This window comes from Colletotrichum spaethianum (genome assembly GCF_022836535.1).
Source record: "Colletotrichum spaethianum MAFF 239500 DNA, contig02, whole genome shotgun sequence".
NCBI classification, from domain to species: Eukaryota; Fungi; Ascomycota; class Sordariomycetes; order Glomerellales; family Glomerellaceae; genus Colletotrichum; species Colletotrichum spaethianum.
The window spans coordinates 1,463,229-1,490,233 of NW_026054772.1; the positions used below are offsets into that span (position 1 = coordinate 1,463,229).

The 27,005-nt window shown below is 56.0% G+C and overlaps 7 protein-coding genes across 7 annotated transcripts; 5 read left to right on the forward strand and 2 right to left on the reverse strand.

Annotated features, from left to right (window-relative positions):
- Window positions 1-5,655: 5,655 nt before the first annotated feature.
- On the forward strand, window positions 5,656-7,329 carry ColSpa_01288 (uncharacterized protein; the record flags this gene model as incomplete). Its single annotated transcript, XM_049267500.1, has 3 exons — window positions 5,656-5,824; window positions 5,936-6,095; window positions 6,147-7,329. 3 exons carry the CDS (start codon window positions 5,656-5,658, stop codon window positions 7,327-7,329), a joined length of 1,512 nt encoding a protein of 503 aa, XP_049123457.1.
- A 1,874-nt stretch (window positions 7,330-9,203) lies between these two features.
- ColSpa_01289 (putative alpha-galactosidase B) lies at window positions 9,204-10,868 on the forward strand (the record flags this gene model as incomplete). The annotated part of the gene is made up of 3 exons (XM_049267501.1): window positions 9,204-9,573; window positions 9,713-9,796; window positions 9,934-10,868. 3 exons carry the CDS (start codon window positions 9,204-9,206, stop codon window positions 10,866-10,868), a joined length of 1,389 nt encoding a protein of 462 aa, XP_049123458.1.
- A 1,150-nt stretch (window positions 10,869-12,018) lies between these two features.
- ColSpa_01290 (uncharacterized protein) lies at window positions 12,019-14,078 on the forward strand (the record flags this gene model as incomplete). Its single annotated transcript, XM_049267502.1, is given in 2 exon segments — window positions 12,019-13,938; window positions 13,950-14,078. The coding sequence occupies 2 exon segments, from the start codon at window positions 12,019-12,021 to the stop codon at window positions 14,076-14,078; spliced, it is 2,049 nt and encodes a 682-aa protein (XP_049123459.1).
- Window positions 14,079-15,222: 1,144 nt separating this feature from the next.
- ColSpa_01291 (uncharacterized protein) lies at window positions 15,223-16,225 on the reverse strand (the record flags this gene model as incomplete). Its single annotated transcript, XM_049267503.1, has 2 exons — window positions 15,223-15,832; window positions 15,885-16,225. The coding sequence occupies 2 exons, from the start codon at window positions 16,223-16,225 to the stop codon at window positions 15,223-15,225; spliced, it is 951 nt and encodes a 316-aa protein (XP_049123460.1).
- A 470-nt stretch (window positions 16,226-16,695) lies between these two features.
- On the forward strand, window positions 16,696-17,310 carry ColSpa_01292 (uncharacterized protein; the record flags this gene model as incomplete). The annotated part of the gene is made up of 2 exons (XM_049267504.1): window positions 16,696-16,708; window positions 16,775-17,310. 2 exons carry the CDS (start codon window positions 16,696-16,698, stop codon window positions 17,308-17,310), a joined length of 549 nt encoding a protein of 182 aa, XP_049123461.1.
- A 649-nt stretch (window positions 17,311-17,959) lies between these two features.
- ColSpa_01293 (putative dipeptidyl-aminopeptidase B) lies at window positions 17,960-20,421 on the reverse strand (the record flags this gene model as incomplete). The annotated part of the gene is made up of 2 exons (XM_049267505.1): window positions 17,960-19,816; window positions 19,942-20,421. 2 exons carry the CDS (start codon window positions 20,419-20,421, stop codon window positions 17,960-17,962), a joined length of 2,337 nt encoding a protein of 778 aa, XP_049123462.1.
- Window positions 20,422-24,992: 4,571 nt separating this feature from the next.
- ColSpa_01294 (serine/threonine-protein kinase PLK4) lies at window positions 24,993-26,015 on the forward strand (the record flags this gene model as incomplete). The annotated part of the gene is made up of 1 exon (XM_049267506.1): window positions 24,993-26,015. One exon carries the CDS (start codon window positions 24,993-24,995, stop codon window positions 26,013-26,015), a length of 1,023 nt encoding a protein of 340 aa, XP_049123463.1.
- Window positions 26,016-27,005: the final 990 nt, after the last annotated feature.

The following is a 27,005-nucleotide window of genomic DNA, read 5'->3' on the forward strand; positions in this document are numbered from 1 at the left end:
CCGTCTGAAGTGGCAAGAGAGTATAAGTGGCCCTCTGGAGGATGCAAGGATAGGGCTCATTGTTTCTGTGCCAAAGAAACAATTGCTGTAAGGTTAAGATTTGCCTCTTGGTGACAGGCTCATAAAACATGCTTGTTTGAGGGCCAGCGTGAGGACAGCAGAGACTCGGTGCAAAGCAAAAGGGTGGAGATGGGACAATGCTTGAATGCATTGCGACTCCCCAGTGCAGCAGGCCTTGGCTGTTGGCGTCGTTTTTGAGAGAAGTTCGGATGGTTGGCGCACCGCCTCCAGTAGACAGCCGCTGAAACTCGGGTCGTACAGGGTATACCGATGTCCAGGGTCTTCCCTGATGAGGACGATCAGGAGAAGAAGATCTTGAAAAGGCTGAGCCAAGCTGACACGCGATGGGTGGGCATGCTGAAGGATAAGCCACTCTCACCCCTCCCTTTTTGTTCGCCCTCACCGTAACCAGGTTGTGTTATTGCCCTCTGGCCATTACAGCGCAGCAGGAGCAAATACGAAGTGGGATTGACGAGAGCCGGTTTCTGACGGTTTTATTTTAGTCCACGGCTGAATCGCGAGATGCTGCTCGGGGTGCTCCGGGGACCGTGTCCGCGTCTATCGGAATCTCTGGCCAACGTAATCTTGGCTTTGGTGATGACGATGATCTCATGCTTGACTCGCGAGTGATCAACGAACGCAGCGCTATCCACGATGGCTAGAGCCTCACGGGGCACAGCGTCTGCTGCACCTTGTAAGACATACTGTTCGTATAAGCAGTCCCATAGCGGTCCCCATCGTTCGATGGGACTGTGTGCCGGTGTGTAGATTTGAGTTTGGCGGTCCAGCAGCCTGATGGTCTGCCGATCACCCGAAACTGCCGACCGTTGGAATGGAAGGAAGAAGAAAAGATGCCGATGTCATCGTGATATGGCTGGAACGTTTGCTTCTTCTTGTGCGATTCTTCCTCTTGGCTTGTTTGGGCTTTAAGGTGCACGAAGCACTAGCTACTGAGTGGCACGAGGGCGCCAAGTAGCAGCCGTTGCCTCGAGTAAGATGAAAGGGAACAATCGTAGTCAGGAAGACGGGCAGGTTCGACGCTGTCGTGCGAAGGAGAACCAACAATTTCACGATGGGATTTCCCGTTGACAATAACCACTGGTAAGATGTGCGCGTGCACACCGTCCAGATTATAAGCGCCTGTCGTGCATGGGCTTGTGTTTGGTTGTTGTGTCTGCACATGTTGCGTCTCCCAAACATAACGACGAGACGGCACTGCGAAGTTCAGCTGAAACTCGAGTCTCGGTCGGGCAGCGGGACTTTGTTGCAGCACTCTCGGAAGGTTAGTGAAGCCCTGGGAATAATCTCCTTGGTTCGCCGGAATATCCGCAGAATTTGTCTCTCGTTCCTGGCTGACGGACGCATGATGGTGGCCGATCTGATGACAGGCAAGTGGACTGCGAGGACTGTGGACGACGGCGGAGAGTGACAAGGCGAAAAATGCCACGCGAGTAGGTAGGTTGTGTAAGCAAGCCTCTCGACGCTGGTTTTTCGGCTGGCGTATTGCTGCCCAGATCTGGCAGTATGAGCGCATGAAAGCTTCGTGATTGCTTCCTCTGTCCGCGTAAGTTCTATACAGGATTACTGGGTCGCAGGGCGGACTGCCATGCCGTGGCTGCCGTGGATTGATTCTGATGGCCATATTAAAAGAGGGCCAGTAGATTGTTCGGCCGCGGTGATCTGGGGACGGCGACTTGATTCGTTGAGCGAGGTGCGCGAAAGAGGCAAAGGTCACAGGGTCGGTTCCGGCGCCGGCGTCTTGCCCCTGGTTCCAAATGAAGTCACGCCCTCGTCGGAGCCGGCGCCTGCTAGGAATTCGCAGCCTGCAGACGACTAGCATTAGCGCAGATCCCAGCCGCCCCTTCGGCTCCATACTCCCACAATCTGTCCTGGCGGCTGGCGCCAGTCCTATTGGTCCGAGATCGCCAGGGCTGCGATGGGAAAAAGGGGGCCGTCATTGGCTGTCGTGTCGTTTTGCCCAATCACCGTGGTGGAGCGGGAGGATACGTACCTAAAGTGAGATCGCCTCCTGCCCCCTCTCCGACCCGTTCCTTCGAAAGGGGGTCACGCTCCAACAACCAACGGTACTGGGGTACATGACGCTGGGCGGTGCAGGGGGACGAGGTCACGACGGACCAGTCAGAGATGGCGGTTTCGTGTCTCTTTCCCTTTTGCTTCTAATCTCCTTTTTCCCTCCCTCACCGGGAACAGGAGCACCCCCGCCGAAGGTGTCATTGGCCGTAGATCCTCGGACGAAAAAAAGGAAGGGGCCTCTCTGGAGCACTTTGGGGAGGGACGGTTGGAGACTTGAGAACCTTGGTATTCCATTCCTTCCCTGCTTTCTTTCCTATTGCCGCATCGCATCGCATCCTCCGTCGCCATCTGAGCGTCCATCGCCACATAGTAATATCCAGCCTACCTAGGTATCCTTGGTCAAGTGCGGCCCCCAAGGTTGTCCGCCGTGTGGAGCACGGCAGACAGCTTTCGGTACCTGCATATCGCCTGTGTCACTCTGAAGCCACCCGCGGCATTTTCAGTGCTTCTTTTGCTGGTGTGTGCAACGGTACGCCCCGAGATGCCACACCGTCCCTCACATCTCCCGCCAAACCGTTGGTGCTAAATGCTTGGTGCCATGCACGATGCGTAACAACGCAGCCGTAGCCCGACCCTAGAATTGTGGATGGACGTGGCAAAACGGCTTGCTTCATCTTCTGCCAGCCCAGATGCGTTGCCAGCCCACAAGGCCAGCGACGCATACGATCGTGAAGCAGCCACGATGGTTTCGGCTTTGGGCAAACAGCACCATCATAACCAGCAACACGTCGCAATGCGTCTCTGCGTAACCCGTCGCATCGCATCGCATCGCATATCAGTGCAGCGCAGCGCAGCGCACAGCGTCGTCACTGCACACGCGCCGTCCCCCCCCCACCGATTCACAACTCATCTCACCTTCATCTTACCTTCATCTCATGTCATTTAATCTCGCATTGCCATTGCCGGCGGGCCTACACTAGCCAAGTGCTGCAATCTGCGATGCCCGCTTCCCTATGGGTCGGTCCCCTATCTCGACGTTTTGTTTTTTTTTGTTTCTGTGTGTCTCGTCTTTTCTGATCACTGCTTCATGCCATGCTTCTTTGCCTTTGGCCTTTTCGCCTCTCGCTTGTTCCCCTCCGTGTGCCCTGCCTCCTCCACAATTCAGCAGTTTAGCCCGCCATCCTGCGTCCGCCGTCGTCTGGAGTACAGCAGCAACGTGATTCCGTTTGGTCCCATGGTTAAGCAGACCAAGGAGCGAGTGGCATGCAATTAGGCCGAGGGGCCAAGCGACAAGACCCCGGAGGTGCCTAAACGTCCAAAGTACTCTGTGGGCTACGTAGAAAAACGGCACGTAGGGTGGCTTGTGTCTGGTCGACCCCGGCGACCCAACCAGCACGACCCTGGCCCTCGTCGCGCTGGTTTCGGCCCCTTGAAGCAGGATTTTAATCTATTTCAACCCACTTCAAGAGCGATCCCTCCCACACTGCTCGCCCGACCAGTGGCCTGGGGCATACCGCCGTTGCATACGAAAGGCAAGGGGAAGAGGGGCGCCATGGGATTCGTTGGTGGTGTAGTGTGTGCAGCGTCGCAGTGGCTGCACCTCGGAGACAGGAGGCGGCTGTCGCCCGCTGTCACTAACACAGACATCCACAGCTAGCAGTCCCAGAGCCGGGGGAGGGGGTTTCGACCTTTCGGTTTCAACTCCAAGACTCATCCTCTCTCTCCTTCCAGAGAAGCAAAGCCTCTTCCTGGCTGCACCGCCATTTGTCAACGACGTCGCTTCGGATGGTGCCGTGCCCCCATGTGGCCTGAGCAGTTGAGCATACTTACTAGTGTTTGTAGAGACCTTTTAGCAATGAATAGATGACAGGGGACACCAGACGAACACTGACATGCACTTACACAGCCGTTGCTGGCAATCCCGGATCCCTGGCGGAGACGAGTCGTCGTTTCTGAACCGACTGCAAGAGTGCGCCATTTGTTCGGCTGTCCCCCATGCTGTCATCTTTGGAGTTCCTGGGCCGCCATCGTCGTCAAACCAAACGCAGTAAGGAGCAAAGCTAATCTCACCTCACTTGGCCCATCAACCCGCCCGTCTTCCGTTCCCCCGTCCCCCCCGTTACAAAGGGCAGAGATCAATGGAGACGGATCACGGATTATGCTTGGGTGACGGAGACGAGGTACCTTGCCGTTTCCCACAATTCCCATCTCGAGGGACAGGCGTGGGTGGCTTCTTGGTACCGAAGCGCGCAAAGGGTGTAACTCACGACCATCGCACACACGCACCTGCACGCACCTGCACTGCAAAATGGGAGTCGGCAATCCATCCATGCTCTGACCCCCCCTGTCCTGCGTGCGCCCCTTGAGTTCCCGGCCCCCATCCCACCACCAGAAATGCCATAACCTCTAGCCATGTCTCTCCACCTGCCGCCTGTTTCCTTCTCTTCTTGATGCCCTTTTCTGCATCGCCTTCATTCCAACCGCCCTCTTCTCCCCTCGTTTCCTCCCCCTCCTTTCGTCACCTACAACGGGGTCTCTTTGACTGTCACTCTCTCTCACTCAGTAACCCTCACGCTCGCTCGCTCTCTCGTGGCCTCGTCCATTTCTGGCCGTTGCCCTCAGCCATTCCTTTTTTTGTTACTTACCAACTCGACCAAGATCCCCAACTGCGGATCCCCGCTCCTTTCTCAGCTTCCTGTGCCTCGCAGGACCCTACACATTCATTTCTCCTGGACCCCCGTTTGTGTGTGTTGACCGCATTCGTATTTTAAACTCGACTTGTCTTGTTTGGCAAAAACTCAACCGTTGGACGACTGATACATCGAAGACTCGAGTCTACCTTGTGGCGGGTTTTGTTACATCGGTTCTCCCAGCCTCCTTTTCGTCTCTCGCGGCCAGTGTCATCCTCGACATCGTCTTACACCACTCGCCGATATCACCGCCTCGCAGCGCAATAACGACCCCGTCGCATCTCAGTCTCTCGACGTCAACCCGCGCATACAACCCGACTGGTTTTTAGCTGAAAGTTGTTGCGCAACCGTATAAGTGGAAGTTTAACCGATTTCTGAAATCGTCCACTCGACTCGTCCCGTATCCCGGACTCGTAGATCCGTGTACGCGGCATCTAGCACCCACCCTCATCACAGCCTAAATCTGAATTCTGCGGTGGTGCTGGACATCGACGTCGGAATCCGTTTAGTTGTTGCTTTCCAAAGCCAGAGACGTGTCGAAATCCCTTAGTTGGCATTTCGATATCGAACCCGTCGCATTTCCCGAAACAGAAGGTTCGGTGAGCGGTTCGCACCTGCTCCTTTCACCACCAACCTCATCTTGACCCGGCACGTTAGCGCTCCCGCCTAACCAGTCGCTCCTGCCCTCAAGTCTTCTCAGTGAACTACGACAAAGACCGCCTGCTTTACTCGCCGAGTTTTCTCACGTCTTGCCCTTCAGTCAATCTCATCTTTGATACCCAGTTGTATCATTTCTTACCTCTCGTCTCATCACTCAACCACCCTTCTTCACACTCGTGCTTCACACCGTCAACTTCACGAACCGCCAAAAATGAAGTACTCCATCTCAAACCTCGTCGCTGCGGCCGGCCTCTTCGCGGCTGGCGCCGATGCCTTCTGGCGTATGGAGTGCCCGAGTCGCGTCGGTCTTGCCCGAGTTGACCCTCTCATGAACTTTGGAGAAGCTTCTCCTCACGTCCACGCCATCCACGGCTCCAGCGGTATGTTACGGTCATTCTTCATTGCAACCGCTCGTCTCCACCGGTCCCCTCACGATCTCTGGTGGCTTTCGAGTGGGACTCACTCCTTGCCATCTTGACTAACATTACTAGGCATCTCTCCCACTTCGAACTTCGACGACCTTGTCGCTGCCGACTGCACCTCTTGCCGCGTTAAGCAGGACAAGTCAGCCTACTGGCACCCAGCCCTGTACTTCGAGGACTCGTCCACTGGAGAGTTCGAGCTGGTTGACCAAGTTGGCGGAATGCTTGCGTCCGTTTTCCCATCTTCCGTCCGTTAGACTCGAAGCTAACTGTCTCCCAGGTACTACCTTCTGAATGGAAAAGATATCAAGGCTTTCCCCCCGGGATTCCGCATGATTGCTGGGGATACCGACCGCCGCAACTACACTGCCGGGGATCCTTCCCAGCCCGATCCCCAGAAGTCAGCGTGGTCGACCCTTGGCCAGACCACGCAGTCTATCCTTGAGCAGCGCGCCATCGGCTTCAACTGCCTCAACTACGCCCGTGACCCTGAGGGCACCCTGTATCGTCACTTCCTCCCCGACAAGGCCTACCTCGATGCCAACTGCGCCAACGGTGTCCGGTTCGAAATGATGTTCCCTTCGTGCTGGAACGGCAAGGACCTCGACTCCAACGACCACAAGTCCCATGTGGCCTACCCTGACCTCGTCATGGACGGAACCTGCCCTGACGGATTCGAGACATCGGTCCCCAACCTTCTGTACGAGGTCATCTGGAACACCAACGCCTTCAAGAGCCGTTCTGGTCGCTTTGTGATTGCCAACGGCGATCTTACGGGCTTCGGATACCACGCCGATTTCATCTCAGGCTGGGACGAGGACTTCCTCCAGTCGGCCGTCAACACCTGCACCAACTTGTCTGGTCGCATCGAGGACTGCCCCATCTTCGACCTCCAGGACGAAGCCGCATGTGCGGAGTGTGAGATGAAAATCCCCGACATCATCGCCAAGGACAACGTCACTGGTCCCGACTCCGTCTTGCCTGGCAACGTCCCCGTCACCGGCGATGGCAGCTCTGAGGGTGGAGATGCTCCCGTCAGCTCCTCCACCGCCGCAGCTCCTGTTGTCCCGACCCTTACCTACAAGCCAGGCAAGACCGCCACGGCTAATCCTCTTCCCGGTGATGTCTTCTACGAGACCGGCAAGACCCCATACGGCTCCGTCGCCGCCGAAGCTGTCTCCGCCCCAGCGTCTGAGGCCACGCCCACTATACAGCCTACCCCGACCCCGGTCTTCGAGCCCATCACCACGTCCGCTCCTGCCAGCTCTTCTGAGAGCATCTCCTTCGTCTCTACTCAGACGATCACCAACGGCAACACCGTTGAGATCGTCTACTGGGAAGAAGATATTGTGTACGTGACTGAGTACGAAGACATCACTTCGACCTTGACCGTCACGCCGACTCCGACGCCTGTGCTGCGCGCCAAGCGTCACCTCCACCAGCACCGTCACCATCACATGTAGATGAGGAGACGTGCTTTTTTTTCGGTTTCTCGGAGTCGACCACTCCCTCTTTGTATCGATTGCGACAAATCAGGGTCGCGGACGTCGTTTGTACAGGACACGCATCGGGATGTGGCGTCCTCTTTCTTTATCCCATGGGATCCTGACCCAGGAGACGATTTGGCTTCGCATTGGTTCTCTCACATCTTGCTCAAGGACGCTACTGATGTTGTCTGGACATTCTGAGAGCAGACACACTTTTTTCTGGAGGTAGCTAGCAGAGTCCGGTCACGATATGGCCCGTTTCATGAGTTTACGGTGAACATTAGGCGGCAAATCATCAAGTTGAGTTGGCTCTTATCTGTTCTTGGCGGTTTTATCGAGTGAGGCGTAGTCGGGAGAGGGGTTTGCATTTGCTTCGCATTGATTGCGTCCATGTCGTAGGCGTTGTTGGTCTGTGTTTGAGAGATACCTTTTGTTGCAACGAGGTTGTTCCCGCCGGTTCCATTTGCCGTCCTTGTAGTCCTCCCGACGCCATCTTGTCAATCTTATATGGAAAGTCGGTAATCAAGGCCCCTATATCGTTGTCTACTATCCCATGTTGTCCGGGTTCCTGACATGTACTACACAGCTCCAGATGATTTACCCATGATCACACTTTTGCAACCCATCTTAGTGTTCCCCGCATCTCGTGATTCCTCTGCACCCGTCTTTCCGCACAAGCGATGTCGTTAGGTCAAGCACCAGAGGGGCCAAGCCGCCGCTTTTTCGTCGAAGGGTGCCATGTGTTGCTGGGTGCTAAAACTCTAAACCGCATCCGGATCAGCCCGCTCATCAACGGCCACGCGGTTTGACCTGCATATGCTTTTGCAATAAGTTGTCGAATCACATGGCGCCATTCCCGACGCCATGGAAGCGGGCCACTTCCGACCCCGACTTTTCGAGTCCCCCCACCGTTGAGCACCGGGGCCGATGTGCCGTCGATCATCAACCATTCCCCCAAATCTTATGAGCTGAGGGAGCTGTCCACGGAGTAGCCCGGCCAGACCGATCGGATGAGGAGAATGGCGGTTTAAGGGCTTAAATTTGCAGTTCCCCTCATCATGCACGTGGCTTCATCTCTCCTCGGGCGGCGATCCTCCGCGCATCTGAGCCGCGTCGTTCATGGCGTTGCATTTATCCTGGATTTGACACTGCTTGCCCACCAACAATTGACGAGTATTCTGGTTTCCCCTCAGCTTCTCCTCACGAAGGGCCGGGAAGTTGGGAACCGACCCCTCACTTAAGATTTTGCGAGGACGCCACTCACGGTTGGTGGACGGTCGGTTGGTCAATCACTCGTGGATATCCGTCCGAAGCTTGGTCTAAAACCGCTCTCTTTTCGAAGGCGAGCTGGGGTCGACGCACCCTCCAGAGACAGCATTTGAACTTTTCCGCCGTCTAGTCGACTTCTGCGATCCTTGGCCAAGTGGGAAAGCCTAGTCAGAACATGCGTCACGCGGGGAACATGGCAACTGGCGCCGTCATCTTGTTCCTGTTTACCGCGTGGTCACCAGCCCATGCCCAGCAGTGGGACTGGGATGGACTTGGGGTAGGTTGCATTTCTTCGTTGTAAGCTCGATACTACTGAGGGGTCGGATGTCGGGTAGGATGGGACGATTAGTAGGTTGGCGGATGAAGATCATATTGTATGCGCATGCATCCGAGATGTACATTTGCCTATATGAGCCTCCTACCCAAGGTCCTGTAACTATGAGCTTCCATCCTACCAGTCCAACCCTCTCCTCAGCCGCCTGGCAATTTCAATCTTGGGGAGCAAAGTTGAAGCACGGTCGCGATAACCAGGACAACCTTTACAGACCTGCCACAACCCACAACCCGCCGACCTCTTCACAATGCGATCCGCTCTCCTGCCCACCTCTCTCGCAGGCTTTGGCCTGTCCTCCATGGCCGCGGCGCTCGTAAGCCGCGACGGCACTACAGGACGTCTGCCCGCGCTGGGGTGGAACTCATGGAACGAATACGGCTGCGACATCAACGAGACGGTGTTCCTCACCGTCGCGCAGCACATGGTGGATTACGGCCTGAAGGACCTGGGCTATGAGTACGTCAACATTGACGACTGCTGGAGCGACAAGGAGCTGCGGAGGGATAACGTGACCAAGGAGATCGTCGTCGACAAGGTCAAGTTCCCGCAGGGGATCAAGCATACCGTGGATCGGATCCATGCGATGGGGTTAAAGGTTGGGATTTACAGCGACGCGGGTGAGTTTCAATCTTTTTCCGTCATGGACATGCGGGTGTGAAACGAGTTGTCGAAGAAGAAACCATTGGCGCAAGTGGAAGGAATTCTGGGTGCTCTAGTGTTTAGCCTTGCGACAGCGCTCTGACATGATCATCACAGGAACGTCTACGTGCGGCGGTTTCGAGGGATCGCTAGGCTACGAGGAGATCGACGCCGCGACGTTTGCGAAATGGGGTATTGACTGTAAGTTCTTCACCGTTGTGGTTGCATTCGCCCTGCACCGGCCACGTCTCCCTTTACTTACCTCACCCCTTGCATCCGAATCCCTGGAGTCATCATCCACCTACCCTCTGGCCATGCTACTTACTCACCTTTTGCAGACCTCAAGTACGACAATTGCAACGTCCCCAAGGAGTGGTTCGACGACTGGAAATACGTCCCCGAGCTCTGGCTCGGCGGGCCCCCTAACGAGAACCAAGACAATGGCGACCCAGTCAATTCCAAGACGGGCAAGCCCGCGCCCGCCGGGTACGACTGGTCGACTTCCCTGACGGCGGAGCGCTACCGCCTCATGCGCGACGCTCTCCTCGCGCAGAACCGCACGATCCAGTACTCCCTCTGCGCCTGGGGCCACGCCCACGTCGAGGCCTGGGGCAACGAGACGGGCCACAGCTGGCGCATGTGGGGTGACATCTACCCGGAGTGGTACGGCCAGCACCAGTGGTCGTGGGGCCTGATGCCGATCCTGAACCACGCGGCGTTCTGGAGCGGGCCCGACGTGAACGGGTTCTGGGGCCACGGGGACTGGGACATGCTCGAGGTCGGCAACGGGAACCTGACGTACGAGGAGAGCAGGAGTCATTTCGCCTTTTGGGCCGCGCTCAAGAGCCCGCTGATTATCGGGACGAAGCTGGAGGGCATCAAGCCCGAGATCCTGGCCGTCCTGGCGAACAAGGAGCTCGTCCGGTTCAACCAGGACCCGGTCTTTGGCGGCGCTGCGCAGCCGTACAAGTGGGGCGTCAACCCGGACGGCGCCTGGAACATCACCCACCCGGCCGAGTTCTGGTCCGGCGAGTCCGTCGCCGGGACGCACGTGTTCGTGCTCAACACGCTCGCGGGAACCGAGGAGAAGACGATTGCGTTCAAGGACGTGCCCGGGCTGGAGGGTGGGAAGAAGTACGTCGTGCACGACATGTGGACGGGCGAGGACGTGGGCGTGTTTGAGGACGAGTACAAGGTCGAGCTGGCGAGCCACGACACGGCGGCGTTGAGGATCAACGAGGTCAGGTGCGTCAAGAAACCGGCGCGCACGTGAGAGTGGCTTCTTCAGGGTCGCGAGGGATGGTACAGTGACATGGGGGAGCGGCTGCGGAGATCTCGCGCGTGATGATATCGGTTCCCGGACGCAAGGGGTAGATTCGGCTGTCAATAGTGTGTGCCTCGGGCTCTTTTGAAGAAGTTTGATGCATCGCATCAACCCCCGTCCGAGAAAACAACAACGCATATAGTCACCCAAACAAGGTGACAGTAGTGAGGACTATTGTTATGGTCCCCTGCTCAGCAACGCAACTTCATCTCGCATTTGATGAAAGCCCACCGGCCCCGCGCAAAACCGCATGCCAAGCCACACACACACAGAGACACACCCCTACCCCCGTGAGGCTATTCGCAAGAAACCCAAGCGCGTCGCCACCCCGCCCAGCCCGCAAATTCATATTACATCACGTTCCCTCGCCCTTTGGAACCATGCTGTTTTTAGCCTCCTACTTTCTCCCGGGATCTCGGCCTGCTTTGCATGGTGGGCGGACGGGCGTCATGCGGTGAGGCGGGGAGACTTCCTCCCTTCCATTGGAATGCATGCCCTAGGACGACAGGATGGCAACGCATTCCCCGCGGCCAGATTAGCCTGAGACCACCACCCTCTGTTCCCTTCTTTTTCCCAACATGGGGCTTCCCAAAACAAACCACTCCCATTGTCACGGGCGGCGGGTCGCATGAGAGGAAGAGAGACCCGTGGGAGATGGACCAGCCATTCCCATTTTTTGGTACGCAGGACTCGCCGGCCTCTTGGGTCTTTTCATCTTTCCGCCGTTGTGCCTGGATACTCTCCTTCCCTCGTTTAATCCTTGCTCCTATTTTCCTGAATTGCCTTTCATTCTTCCCAGGCTTGTTTACAGACCATCAGTTTGTACAAGCTGCCTTTTTGACATTGTCTCCTCGCCAGAATCTCAAGTGCCTCTTACTCTAAACCCTATTACACACCAGATGACTGTTACACAGCTTTGAGAAAAGAGGGAGAAGTGACTGTGAACAAGGCTGACCGCTCTCGCATCATGAGAGATCCTGGCCGTAGTATCAACGTCCTCAATACCATCGTAGCTCCTTGGATATCGCCCAGATCACCGTTTCGAAAGTAAAGCCACCGTCCGAGTACCGCACCACAACCTTCACTTACCCGCTGTGTCATGTCGAGTCTGCTCCTGCTCGCCCGCGAAGGAATAGTAGGACGAGGCGGCGGCAGCGGCGGCATGACTCTGCCGGTTGTCCTCGGCATCGCCATCGGAGGCGGCGTACTCCTCTTCATATGCCTCGCCTTCCTCCTCATCGCCCTTGCCGGCCGCCGCCACCGAGCCGTAGCCCGCGCCCGCTCCGCAACACCTGGAGCAAGACTCGACCTCGAATCAGAAGGCGGCTCGATCCGCTCACCCAGCCCGCGTCCACGGCGCCTGACGAAACAGAAACCAGGCGAGGCGTATGCGCACATGGAAGAGATCCAAGGCAAACCGTACCGCTCGCTCTCGTCCCTTGTCCTGACGCGAAGCAAGACCAATGCGTTTGGCGGATCTGCCGAGACCGTTGGTGGGCAGCAGCGTGGTGGACACATTCGGAGGAACAACAGCTGGATCGACGAGGACGCCATCCACGGACCGAGAGTGCAGAACGACGGCAGGAGGTTGAGTGTCCGGGACAGCTTCATCCTCCGCACGCCGACGTTGCCGGATCTGTTTGGGCATGGCAACAAGGAGGACTTCAAGTTCCCAGACGACCACACGAACTACTCCATCCAGCAGCCTCGCCCCGTGAGCCTGCCAGCACAGCGTGGCCACGCCCCACGGGCGCCGCTGCAGAGGACCGCATCATACGAAATGGCCGAGAAACTGGCCGCTGCGGCAAGAGGCAGTGTTCCCCCGAGTGCGCAGAACTTCCAGGGGGCGCTAGGACCTCAGGTGCCGCGCCTGGTGCCGTTGCAGCGACTGCGGCACAAGACGACCGAGTCGGACCTCGCCGAGATTTTGCGGTCGACAGAGGAGAGGCTGCAGAACGGGACGCCCAGCAACAGCCGGCCGGCGACCCGACAGCGCGCCGCGTCGGCGTCAGCGGGATCGAGCGTCAAGACCCAGCACGCATCGCCCACGAAGTCGAATTCGCCGGTCAAGGCGCAGTCGCCGTTCAAGGCTCCGTCGCCCAAGAAAAGCCAATCACCAATCAGATCACACTCCCCGGTGAAAAGCCAAAGTAGAGGAGCTCGTACACCCAGTCCGTCAAAGCGTATGGTCGTCTCAATGCTTATAGAGACCCCGGACCACAGGCGGAACATTTCGCAGTGTTCAGCCGCGTCAGATGCAGACAGCTTGTTTGGTGAGACGACTCCCGACGTTGAACACATGTCGCCTACAGGCTTGTCAACCCCGAGCAGGCGATCGGACCACAACTCCCCGACCAGGCCCGCTGAGAACGGCGTGTCAATAGAATCACCCGGCAGTGACGCTTCGTCGTCCCTTTCAACCCTATACAGCATCAATGAGCCAGAGGATGACAGCAAGACCGGCGGCACAGGACAGTCGGAGGGTATCGTCCGTGGCCGGAAACCCAAAGGCCTCGTCATCGATACACAAATGTGCGACCCGTTCGTGACGCCAGCGCCAGAATTGCCTCTGAGAAGCCCCAAACGCCAAGCACCCAATTTGCCGCCTCTGCGACACCTCACGCCACACGAAGAGGACGTGGTGAAGGAAACGGTGCTCTACGCGCCCTCCCACCCGAGGTCCGCAAGTACCTCACCCGTGGCGAAGCAGTTTGAGGCGGTGAGGAACAGCTGCATTGTCAATCGAAGCCAGAAGCAGGGCTCAGTTGTAACGCAGGCGCCTGATGTGGCGACGTCACCCGAGACCATCCGCCCGAAGAGCGTGATGTCGATGAAGCCGGTTGTCCTTGCCTCGAGCACGAGCGTCGTCAGTATGAAGGCCAGCCCTGGCACATCACCCGAGGACAACAACCGACCCCCGATGCCCAACAACAGGTTGACGTTTGGTCAGAAGGGCACCGTTATCCCGCCACCTCTTGAACTGAGACCGGGCCAGGGATCACCAGTTCGTGGCGTTGTGGTAACCGGCAGCCCGGAAACGGTCCGACGTGGGAGCGCCTCTCCAACGAGACACAGTGGCTCAGGGGCCCGTACGCCGACCTCCCCAACGCGAGGACCTCTGCCCAGCCCGGCCGGATCCCCCACGCCTGTAAGGTATAGGAGACGCGGCGTAGGGAGTCCAGTTCGGGATGGCGGGCTCTCGCAACAGCCACATGCTCGGGCCAACAGTGTCGACCGCGTGCTCCCGGTTTCTGACCGTCCTTCCATCGTACTGAAGCCATTAAACTCACCCAAGAGAAATCCTTTCCACCGGGACTTCGGGGTCATTGGACTACAGTCGACGGTGGCTCAGCTTCGCCGGATGAACAGCCAGATGAGCACCTTGAGCACCGGATCGTCCATATCAGATCCAGAAAGCCCGACACTGCCGAACTTGCGTGGGGGCGGGTTCAGCCCAGAGAGAAGCAACAGCCGCGTGAGCAAGATTGGTCGCCAGAACTACCTTTCCATGGGTACGAGCCCGAAGGCAAGGCGGAACACCCACTCGTCCATCAGGTCAGCCAGGAACTCCATTGCCGTGCTCAAAAGTCGACCGGGAGCGAGCAAGCATTTCGAAACGCTGCAAGTGGCAGTCGAGGAGAAAGAGGAAGAGGCGAGTGGCAGCCCATGGGTCAAAGGGCCACGACCTATGATTCCGACCCCGCGGAGCGCCGCTAGAGGAGCGCCAAGAGAAACCCCGTTGGTGACGGAAAGTCCCACTCGGCGAGCATAAGTCCATGTTGACGGGGAAGGCTAGAACCACTTGGGTAAAGCAACCAAACGACAGTGATTATGATGGTGCGGCTGTTTTGGACATGTACATCAGAGACGCTCAATTACTGAGCTCACGGGACAAACTCGCTGCTAGGGCTAAAAAGTATAGCCCAGCCTGTGTTGGATTCCCTTATACCTTTTCCTTTGTCCATGGCGATCCTCACGATTGGGGATGTTGCCCTTCAGCGACAGCAAGCGGGTGATTTTACTGCATCGGTTATTTTAAGCTGAGTACGGCGTCATCGTAATACCTAGTAGATTATTAGCAAATTCCCAAATATCACAATCACTCGAATCCAATATTCTTGACGAGATTGAAAAGTACTGTGCTTCCAAAGGCTGACTCACAAACCATAACGAGCTCAATGACACGTGGGAGACGAATAGTTGGAAATGTGATATCCCTACCTCGGTTTATTGAATCTCCGAGTCCTATCCATGGTATCAAGTCGTTCCTCGTCAATTCTCATGCACCCATCCCCCATTCAGGTCATGACTCGTCAACGCGCGGACGCTTGTTATCGGGGTCGTCATGACCGTTGACGCCGCCATTGGCTTCGTCGTGTCCTCGGACTCGGCCGGCTCCCTCGCCCAGCTCGCCGGCTCCCTCCTCCTCCTCGCCGCCGTTCTGACCGATCCAATTGCCATCGGCATCGAAGTGCTCGTGCACGTTCTCCGCTGTGATCCAACCACCGCTGCCGGGGAACGCGGGGGGCAGACCACCATCGTGAGCGCCGTACATGACTCCAGTGTAGCCCTCCACAGGCTCATGCTCGCCCTCAAAGACAATCCGCCCATCCTCTTCTTCATCCTCCTCGTCGATGGGGTCGGGGTGCAGATCGGAGCAAGCTGAAATCGCATCGTAGAACTTCTGTACATCAACCTGAGCGCCAGCCGTGACTGCGGGCACAAGAGTCAAGTCGATGGTATCAAAGTCGTCGTCGCCGTCACCGCCATCGGCAAGCTGCAGCTGCATCCAGATGGCCTGGAGCGGGGTTCCCTCGGAGATGGTGCCGACCTGCTTGACTGCATGAATGGAGATCGAGGGGTAGGGAACCTCGACGCCGGCGCCTTGCGCCGCGGAGAAAATCGTAAAGTTCCTGGTGGAAGCCATTAGCAGGCATCGGCGCATTGGCACGAAAGATAGCTTACTCTGAGTTGACGAAGACGGAAACCTGCTGCTCCACCAGCTCCTCAGAGACCTCCTTCAACGTCGCGCCCTCGGGAGCAGAGGCCGTAGTCGCGACATCAGCTGGGAAGACAGCCAGGTTGCCCTTTTGCGAGGCCGGGATCCAAGCCTTGGCGCCCTCAAGATGAAAGTGCAGGACGGGCTTTCCGCCAAAGAAAGTCTCGGGAGTTTGCGCCTGGTGCTCCTCGATGGGGGTAAAATCCCCAACAGACGGGGGAGAGCGGATTGTTGTGGGCAACATGGTGATGATGTCAAAGAGGTCCTGCAAAGGACTCTGCTTGGGTTGTGCTGTGAAGCCGTTCATGGTGGGGTGCCTGGCTTGAAGCTGGAGAAAGTGAAGCTCTTATCGCTATCGCCACGTGATCCATGCCTTGAAGTTCGTGACATAAGCGAACTGGTCAGGAAGAGGAAGGCGGTGAGGTATCCATTGGCCAGATGCGAGGTCCGGCCTCCACATGCGCTCGGAGGGTCTGAGCTTCCCCACCGACATCTTCCCGACCACCGATGCCACTCTGGACTTGGCCACTGGGCCCTTACGTACTGCAACAACTAGTACTGTGCGTCGCGGGGACGACAAGATCCATTGACGGAGCGCATTCGCAACTATCTGCCGCCTCTTCGCCCACGGACCTTTCGAGTCTCAGGCAATTGCAAGTAGGATCTTTGCTACACATAACGAGCTTGTACGGCCTTCAAAACGGCATATTCAATCCCGTTCGTTCTCTGCTTTGCACACTGACGCGTACCTACCAAAGGCAAGGCCTCTTGTCCATCATGTATAGCAACCGTACGTACTCCTCCCCTCTTCTCTATACTTAATCATCGCCTAGGTACTGACTGATGGACTGCGCAGGCTCCCACCCGCTCCTCGAGCAGGTCCCTCTGACCGTCTCCCCCTTCATCTCTCTGCCCACGGCCACAACCCTCTCCTACAACTACAAGGCCATGCCCTCTGCCCTGCCGCCCTCCGCGACGGGTGTCCCAGCAGCCGTGACCGACAACGCAGCCGCCGCGGCAGGGAGCGGCGACCCGTCAGCGAACAAGCCCAAATACGTCATCTCGCAGTCGGGACACGCCGCGCACCCGGACGACATCATCGCCTCGTGTCGCGCGCTGCAGGCCCACATTACAAAGATGCAGGAGGATGCCGAGCGCGACCTGCGCGAGCTGGAGGACAGGATAAAAGAGCGCGAGCTGGCCGAGAAGAGGAGGGTTGCGCCGGGATGGCTGGACAGCGAGGCGCGGATACTGGAGCCCGAGAAGGTCGGCGGCTCCTCCGAGGCCGAGGAGACGCACCCAACGTCTGCCATAGCGGGCACGAGCGAGATGCCGCTCAACGACCAAGGGGCGGAGCTGGACCGCGTTTTTGGGGGGCTGAGCATGAAGTAGATAGCGCGAGCTGGTTTATGTTTTTGGTGGTTCTTTGCTGGCGTCGGGCACATTTGGTTAATTTGGGTCGAGGACGTGTTTTCCGCTTTCTGTTCTGATCATGGGATTATACCAGAGCCCGTAGCAGGGCTGGGCAGGTTTATTATGACTACGTATAATTACTCTAAATCAAGTTCACATCTTTCATAAAATACTTGCACATTGGAAGACTGCGAAATTGAATACTTGCTCTACAGCGGTTGTACAATTGCCTCGGACACAGGGCTTTGATCCTTGAGTACAAGACACCATTGAGGATGGTAGAGGGTGCGAAATGGTGGTATTTACCATGGAAGTCATAGTAACAAGGTTATTTTGATATCGACCCTTACAGTACCAATACCTAGGTTTGGGCTCAATAAAACACTAGCTTACCAGTGCGGCGATAAGTCCTGAGTAGGCCACGCCAATTATCTTCAAGACCCTTAGCTGCGGGGTAAGCGCTTTACGACCAACCGAACATTCCGATACCCAAGACACCTACCTTATTGGCTTGTGGGTCAATATGTAAGTGATCACGCTCTTCAAATGGTCCCGGCAGTGGATTAAAATGTTATTTGATTATGGTATCATGGATGTTTTAACGGCAATAGGGAAGTGCACCGGCATCTTACGACCTTTCAAAGTCGAAGTTCACTCCCTCGCTCTTCTTGCTCCACTGGTGAACCAACTTGTCACCAGAACGATGCTTCTCCCTGAAGAGAGCCTCAGTCAAGTACTTGTACAGCCAGATGTTGGCGCCGTTGTAGACGATGCTGTGGTCGCTATCCGTGAAAGCCAGCCAGTTCATCTTGGACTGGGGCACGCCGGCGCCGACCAAGAGGTCGATGAGCGCCGCGGCGTTCTGGTAGTGGACGTTATCGTCGCCAGTGCCGTGCAAGATGGTGAACTCGCCCGCCAGGTTCTTGAAGCCGTCGGCCTTGCGGACGGCGGTCTCGTTGTACCCCTCCTCGTTGGTCTCCAGCGTCTTCATGTACCTCTCGGTGTATAGCGAATCGTAGAAACGCCAGTCGCTGACGGGCGCGACGATGAGACCCGAGGAGAAGACGCCCGAGTCGGCCTCGAGGACCTTGGCGGCGAGGTAGCCACCGTACGACCAGCCAAAGATCCCAATCTTGTCGGCGTCGACGAAGCTGTTCTGCGACGAGAGCTGCTCGGCGGCCCAGATCTGGTCGAGGGGCTCCAGACGACCGAGGTGGCCGGCGACGGTGGAACGGAACTCGCGGCCCTTGTAGCCCGTGCCGCGGTTGTCGACGGTGTAGGTGATGTACTCGAGCTCCGGGTCCGAAGCGATGAAGGCACGCCAGTTGATGGACTGGTAGCGCTTCGTGACCTCCTGGGCGCCAGGGCCGCCGTAGGGGGTGAACAGGGCAGGGTACTTCTTGGAAGGGTCGAAGTTGGCGGGGAGGCGCTGCATGACGTTGAGGCTGTAGCCGTCAGGGTGCTTGAGCTCGAGGTAGGTGATGTTGGGGAGCTTGTACTCCTGCAGGCGGGTCACGAGGGCCTCGTTGCTGGTGATGGTCTTGATGGGCTGGGTGGAGTTAATGGCGTAGAGCTCCTGGTAAGGAACGTTGGGGCCTTGGTAGGTCAAGATGTAGTAACCGGCCGAGGAAGAGAACGAAGCGCTCCAGTATCCGGCAACAGTATCGTCGACGAGAGCCTTCTTGCGCCCGGAGGGGTACGAGACGGAGTAGAGGTGGCGCTCGGTGCTGTGGTGCTCAGTAGAGAGGTAGTAGATGAGGTGTCGCTTCGTGTCGATCTTGAGCACGGAGGAGACCTCCCACTCGCCGCTGGTTAAGGGAATCGGGCTACCGCCATTGACTGGGTAGAGGTAAAGGTGGCTCCAGCCAGACTCGTCAGAGAGGTCCAGGAAGTAGGCGTCGGTGGAGTTTTGCAGAGGTCCGAGGTACTGGATGCCGAGATTGTTGTCCAGCCATCCGTCGGAGCCATCACGCTCACGGATAACCTTGGACGTGTAGCCCTCGATGTCAACGCGGACAAGCTTTTCCTTGTCTTGGACGCGGTTGAAAGCACGGTAAGCAACGCTGGCGTGATCGGCAGTCAACCACTTAACCTCGCCAATGACCAAGTCATCGGCAGGGAATGCCTCAATGGCGACGGGCGTCGTCTCCTGGGTCTCGAGATCCAAGAGAGTCAGCGCAACGGTGGGGTTCTTGCTGCCGACTTTAGGGTATCGCAAGTCGAGCTCGACGGGGTAAGGAGGTGCGATCTTTTGGTTGCCCATGAAGTAGGGGATGGTGAAAGTATCGACGCCCGTCTCGTTGAAACTGAGGTAGGCAAGGTACTCTCCATCGGGGGAGAACCACAGAGTGCTTCTATCACCGAAGATTTCCTCTTCGTACACCCAATCAGGCACGCCGTGGAAAAGGTCTGGACTACCGTCGTTCGTGATCTGGGAGATGGTACCGTTCTTGCTAAGGAACAGGTTGTTGTTTCGAACGAACGCCTGGATAAAGGTAAGCCAGTGATCTCACCATTGGTTTTCCCTTATATCTGAAGTATGTTCCAAGATGGATTACCCGGCGCGCGCAGGAAGGCAGGGGAAATGGACGGAAATCGGGCCAGACTTACAATGGCGTCGCCGACGGGAGCGAACTCAGCGTATTGAATGTCACCCACTTGATCCTCGACCAACGGCTCGAGAACGCCAGATTCCACGTCGAGGATGGAGTAATCGGCGAAGTAGGAGTAGCGGTACTGCTTAGTGTAGTTGGTCGCGAAGAGGATCTTTTTAAGATCAGGCCGGATCCAGTACTCGGCATAATCGGGGATCTTGTCGGCGGCCACGAATGTCTCGATCCCTCCCGAAATGATATCTTCTATCACGAGACTATTATTCGAGAGCGTGATGAACCGACCATCCTCAGTGCCCGACAGCCAACTGACGGATCGGGAGCTGGCGCCGAATCGTGGGGAGACGACTGTTTCGTTCCACGTCACCAAACGGTCGCCGCCTCCGACTGGTTGGTGCGGCGGGCGAGGCGGCTCAATGGCCGCCGTCGCGCCCAGCAGCAGGGCCGCCGTGACGACTTGGAGGATCTGGCGAGCCATCTCTAATGTCTGGCGTCTCTCAGTCTCTCGAGTATCCGTTAGAGATACTGGTGCAAGAGGGACGAGGGACGGGAAATGTGACAGACGCGGAGAGGAACAGGGGCGGAGGGGTAGGGCGACGGCGACAACGACGACGACGACAGCAGCAGTCTGCAGATTTATACCTAGGCTTCCCGGGTCCAAAGGCCATGCAATTGATGCAATTGACCACGCAATTGACCATGCAGATTAATCATGCAGTGGGCCGTGTTCCACTGCAGTAACGCAGAGTACAGACGGCGGACAGGTGAGATCACCGGGCGACGGTGCGACAGACCATCGTTGGTGTCGATGATTGCATGTTGTGCTCGGATGCCAAGAGCTTATGATGGAGCTCCAATGGACCAGGCCATTGCCTCTTGCCTTTGGTCGGTCTCGGCGGCGGTTGTGAGTGGTTGAGGCTGAACTGTTGGACCAAAGCACGTAGGGGCTTGGGTAACGACCTGCCAAAGTTGGTCTGATGTCAGTACCAAGACTTAAAATTGACGGCATGGAAAGCTTTGGGAGGGGTTATCAGCTGTGCCTGGGGAGGAAAACGAAATAAAGCAAACAGAACACGCGGATAAAGCCAAGACAAGCTTGCACAGTTGCATTCCCGTTCGGGAAGGTTACACTTGGCCGGAGAGGGGACGGTGGATCATTGGCGCCCGGGGGGGGTTGAAAAGCCGCCGTCGGTCAAGGAGACGCGCCGTCTGATGTCACACACCCTCTCACAACTTTTTCCCCAACCAGGTCGATGGGGTCGTAGTGTCGGTAATCGACGGCGGCGGGGGTTTGAAAAGCAGGGGAACCGAATGGATTGCGAGTCCTAGACACCACCTTAGTTGACATCGGCACGTTTCATTCATCCCGCGGGAGTGGTCCAACTCGATATCACTTGATAACGTTACTGGCTATACTCCGCCTACCAAGGCTCACTCACCAACAGTCATTTGTATTTTTATTTTTATTTACCACGGTAGCATTGGAACGAGTCAGGTGAACAATAGATGTGGAATCGATGGAAGACAGAGTATGCTCAACTACACTACAGTCCAAGTCGTCTATGACACACGGCATGCAATTCGCGCCAGATTCCGAATCCTGCCAGTTTAGCCGCTTTAACCCACCACCTAGCGGGTCGTATCGGTCATTAACCCAACCTGTGTGATGTGCACTGTGTGTCGTGGTTCGCCGACTGTTGTGTCGTTCGAGCAAAAACTCCTGGATTGCTATAGTAACAGAACTCGATGCTCTGCAAATTTCTCAACCACTTAACTCATAGACGCTACAGACCAGACACTCTTAGTGGTACTCGCCAGACAGGCCTTATTAGTTTATAAAGTGGCTGCTGGTTGGCGGTACTCGCAAGTCTTATCATGCCATCACATACGGTATTGCGCACATTAACCAAGACGAGAAACAGGCTGCAGGTTTCCGGGAAATAAGGCACCCGGAGGTACCTAGGTAGCAATCATTATCCATTCAGAACCAAGACCGGGGATGTAGCGACAACTCCCCAGCGATTTTATCGGAAGTCGATTGAGAGTGTGTCAAGGCTGCCTCATTTCCAAGAGCAATGTCTCCAAACTCGATGGTTGGCGCTGCCGAGCCGTCGCGGTACTTTAAGTACTTGGCCCCCATGCAGTGAAGCCAGACCGAGACCTTGATTAGAATCCGAGAGGTGACAAAGGTAACTGACACCCCGCTATCAAAGTCATCGTATCGTCTTTTATCAAGGACGAAGGCCACGAAGCTATGTGCTAGACGCCGACCAGAGCGAATGATTGAGGATGATATAGCGAGCCGACCAACGGTAGGCTGGGATAGGTTTCAACCTTGATCCAATGAGTTACAGGGGATGCTGGAGACAAGCTCTTGAGGAACTCACACCAAGTTGACGAGCTCTCTTGCGCGGCTGGTAACATGATAAACAACCTTGCCGAGAATGCCGCCTCTTTACGTGGATATGTGTCTCTTATCGTATGCTTTCAGTCGGAAATACTACTGGATCCCACCGGGGATAAGACCCACGTCTCCAGCTTCCGCAGATTCGTCCTCGGTCCCGAGAACCTCGTGAGGTGACGGCTCCTCCACCGGGGGCCGTGCATAGATTGAGTGCGTTGCAACTGGCCTCTCTGCTGCGAGACCGTAGATCTGCTGCGCCACTTCTCACCTGGGGTTGTTCGCTTTGTAGCGCCATCTCATGCAAACACTCTTAATCCTTGTCGCAAGACCTAGGCGAATAAGCTTGCTCGCAAGAAAATGAGTGGCTTCATCGAGACTTTGGTGTCGGTGGATGTTGACGCTTTGGCGGAGTGGCGGTAGGGAAGTGAAATTGTTATGGCTCTTTAGGAGGCCTGTACAAGTTCGGGACTGTCGATGTTAAAACAGGCTACTTCCAGACAAGATCTGCATGTGAGCCCAGTCGTAGAGCTCCGACAGCTGCCGATGCCCTCCACCAGCTTAGCCCTACGCTATCATCTTCAGCACGATTCACGATGGCGCCCGCCATCGCTTAACAGCCATTGAAAGGTGCTGAAGTGGAAACAAAGGAAAGAAATAATGGTTTGCTACAACGGTAGGGTAAGCTCGGTAGAGTTGCCATTCCTGCGTCCAAGGCTGCAAAGGATGCGGGCGGCTAAAATGGTTTCCGCAAAGCCTTGCACATTTTCTCAGGGACCATGGCCTCGGTCAGCTAGCGACACACACTCCTTGCCGTGGCCCCTTTCCAAAGCAAGGAAACGAGCCCAGGCCAGTCCTTCTTCTCGCTCCTTTTTTCATTGGACCTATGTAGCCCATGTGGCTACCTGCGTGCCTGCTTACCTACTGTTGGCGCATCTCTGTGAGACATCGTCGAGTGCCAATCCAAGGCCAAGTGTCTCCCCCACCACCACGGAAGACAAGGGGCTGCTTCCCCGACCCAAACTTTGGGCTGAGGGGTCTTCCCTTCGAGTCCTAGACCGTCAACTCATCACATTTTCCGATGGGATGATCGGCGAGGATGGTGGCCGGCTCATCTAGGCCGCCTGACGGATCCCCCACCGCGATTGGGCATCGGCGATCGCTCCAAGCAACTCCTCTATTTTTTTGTGGGTATGAATCAACATTCTTTCACGTTCAACTTGGATTGTGATGGCAACCATATCATATCCATCTTCCCTTTGTGGCTGTCTCAGCGATGGATCATATACATACTGCACTCTCTACATGCCCAGAGGCAAACTGAGACAGCATTAGTGCCCACCACCCCCCAACGTTTGTGTGTCCAGCCAATGTCCCGGACGTGCCGTCTGGACAGAAGAAAAACACGCCATCCTGGTTGAAGCACTCTCACAGCACAGCTCAATAAATGTGAACCCATGCCGTTGTCAGCTCGAATCTTCCAATGAAGGTCGGCTCTCAGCCCCCATCCAACAAGATCACCAGCAACTCACCTTGCTCACCTGAATTCCCTCTCAAGACCTACAGGAACCTAGCGTTGCGCTGGTTTCAATTGCGTGTCTTACGTCACGTATCGATGGATGTGACTCTGCAGAGAAGGGCACATATGGCTAAGCCGCTTTGGGCACCCTCAACAGCAACTTCCCCGATCTGCTACCTGCATATATCACCTTTTACCTTGTATTTTCCGACCGCAGCATATTGCGTCCCAGAGTGGCCCCCCTTTCCACAAGCGCACGCGCGACTCCGAGATGTCTGGTTCCCGCTAATGGGCCGTACCCTTCCCGTCAGACACACACCACTTTACCTGTCAGATATCGAATGTGAGTGACGACGGAAACCCTGCGCCCTGTCGACTTGACGGGATACCACCAATCACCACCCGCCCGGTGGCATGCGTCCTGCCCGCGCATGAATTCGGTCGACTCTTTTGCGGATGATGGCGTTCGTGATATCATCTCACGCACGCCTCACTCCCATCCGCCTCGGTCAGATGACCGGTAAAGCCGCGAGCCTGCACGGTGAGACATCGTTGACGACTATCCCAAGGCCAAGCAGGCCAGGGTTCAATGCAGGGTTTGGGGAGTCGGTTTCTCGGGGCGGTGTTTTGGTTCAAAAGTCTCAGTCGATACAGTCTGGGCTGTCCCCGGAGCCTTTATACCATTCCGGCTCTGTCTGTTCAAACCCACACGATGCCCCGAGCGCGCCCGCTGCAGACCTCCCGTCATTCACCGCATCCATCCGCTCCCTGCACCATACTTGACAGGGAATTCACTACGTCCGGAGGAAGAAGAAAAGAAAGCCTGGCATGGTGCTATCAGATGGGATGGGACTCTCGGACGCTGCAGGCTTCAGTTGACATCCAATCACAGCATTGATCATGGATTGGAGGTATTCACCATCGGGTACTCACTTGCGACTGTCTGCCTCACGAACTTACCCAGAAATATAGGACTGCGTATTCACCTATAGTACCTATAAACGAGAATAGATAATCTGCATCGTTTTACAGGCCTCGACATTGTTGCGAAGAACACGTCACCATTAGAAAACCGACGTAAGGTTGCCACGCAGCGAAAATGACAAGAGACAGCATAGTTCCAGCAACCATGGCGCGCTCCATTCGCGACTGTTACATCCATCAACTCACCCCTTACGACAAGTTCGTCTCCATTATCGGCAAAAATGGGCAGCCGGCAAGCTTCGAGGCCGTGGACGTGGCGGACCTTACCATTGTCGGACCATTACCAGGAAAGACCGGCGCTAGAATTGTCACCAGAAGGTCCTTTGGTACGAACCCGACAGCGAGATTTTTCTTCAAGGGCATGGACTTTGAAAGTTACAAGAAAGACAGCAAAGACTTTAGAGAACACCAGGAAAAGACCCTCCTCCACGAGATCCGAACGCTGTACACCCTTCCAGCCCACCCGAACATCATGCCCTGCCCTAGGAGTCTCGTCGTCGTGCGAGACGCAGACAATAAGGACCGGATATGTGGCTTCCTGCAACCTGCCATGGAAAAGGAATCCCTCGACGAACAAGTCATGCACGCCAACAGAATCGGCCGGCGTCTCCCGCTCGAGCTCAAGGCCAAGTGGTGCTACCAGATGGCCCTAGCGATACAACACACGCATCAGGTCGCCGACACCTTCCACATGGACCTAAAGCCCGGAAACATCCTCGTCGACGACGAGAACAACCTGCGGCTCATTGACTGGGAACAGAGCGGCTTTTCCATGTTCACGCACCCGCCAGAGGTCACCATCGACCAGGAAGCCGAGGAGGCAACTACCATCGCCGCCCGGAATGGCAAACCCCTAATCATCTACACGCCACACACCGGCGCGTTGCGCAAGAATCAGAAGTGGGGCTTCCCGGACTGGAACGTCCTCCCGGAGTGGAAGACAACGTGCCCCCGTGCCGCCGAACTTGCGGAGGTCTTTAGCCTGGGCAGAACAATGTGGATGCTGCTGGAGCAGGTTGAACAGTCTGCCGACCCAACCATATGGACGTCGATGGCGAGGGACGTTCCGCCGGCGTGGAAGGACATGGTGATGCAGTGCGTTGAGAGGGACCCCAACAACAGACCAGGACTGGACTGTGTGGTTGAGTTTTGGCGGAGGCAACTGTAGCATCGGCTTAGGGCAAGGCTTTTGGGGTGTCGGCAAACATGTATTTTTAGACTACTTCATAGCATCGGCGGCTAACTTCCGGTTAGGAGTTAAAAGACTAGGTCTAGTATATCTGATCCCAGGCCACCGCTGCATGTTTTTTCGATCAAGTAACATTGGCTATTTTGCATAGCATGGAAACCATGCTGGTATCATGCAGTCGTATGCGTGGAGGCTCTCGGCGGTGTCCTGCTCCTGTTGTCGCCATGTGCCCGCAACATGTCCTGAATACGAACAAGAAGCTAGCGGCATCTTTTTCACAGAACATTCTGTACTGACAGCAGTGGTATTACCGATAAATTTCTTGATGTTCCTAGAGGGCCTTGCTTAGTGTCGGTTCAAAGACGACATCAACGCGGATCGGTGATTTACGGCTTTTCACTGCTCATCCGTTGCCACTGTCTACCTGAGGTTCCACAACATCCAGACCAGTTTTCTCCGTGCTCCTTGGCCAAGGGACCAAACCGAGCCTGATCAGTTCAATCTGCAACTTACTGGAGTGTTCTACGGTGGTCACTGGTCTAGACGACTCGTCGGAGCTTGTCATTGGGAACAGGTTTGTTTGGCGATTTCGATAGATACCGTGACCCAACTCGTGCTCAAGCCGCATGAATGGATTGTCGGTATTCAGGTAGCTGAGAAATCTAGCAGACGGAAATACTGGGCTATCACTGTGGACTTATGGCATATGGTGGGAGGAGTCCACAATCCTCGCGTTGAAGTAAAGAATACAACACTTTTGAGGGAAATAAGCTTACCACCCCATAAAGTATCCGGGAGATATCAGTTGAAGTAGACTATCTGATGAAAGTGTCCCATAAAATTGGTTGATGTTTGAGGCGATCACATATCAGGTGCATGCGAAGGCGGCCTTGAGTTGCTAGTTGGCATCCTTAGCGGGAGTTTGGGCGCAACAGTCAAAATCGACACGGACTGACCATGACCGACTTG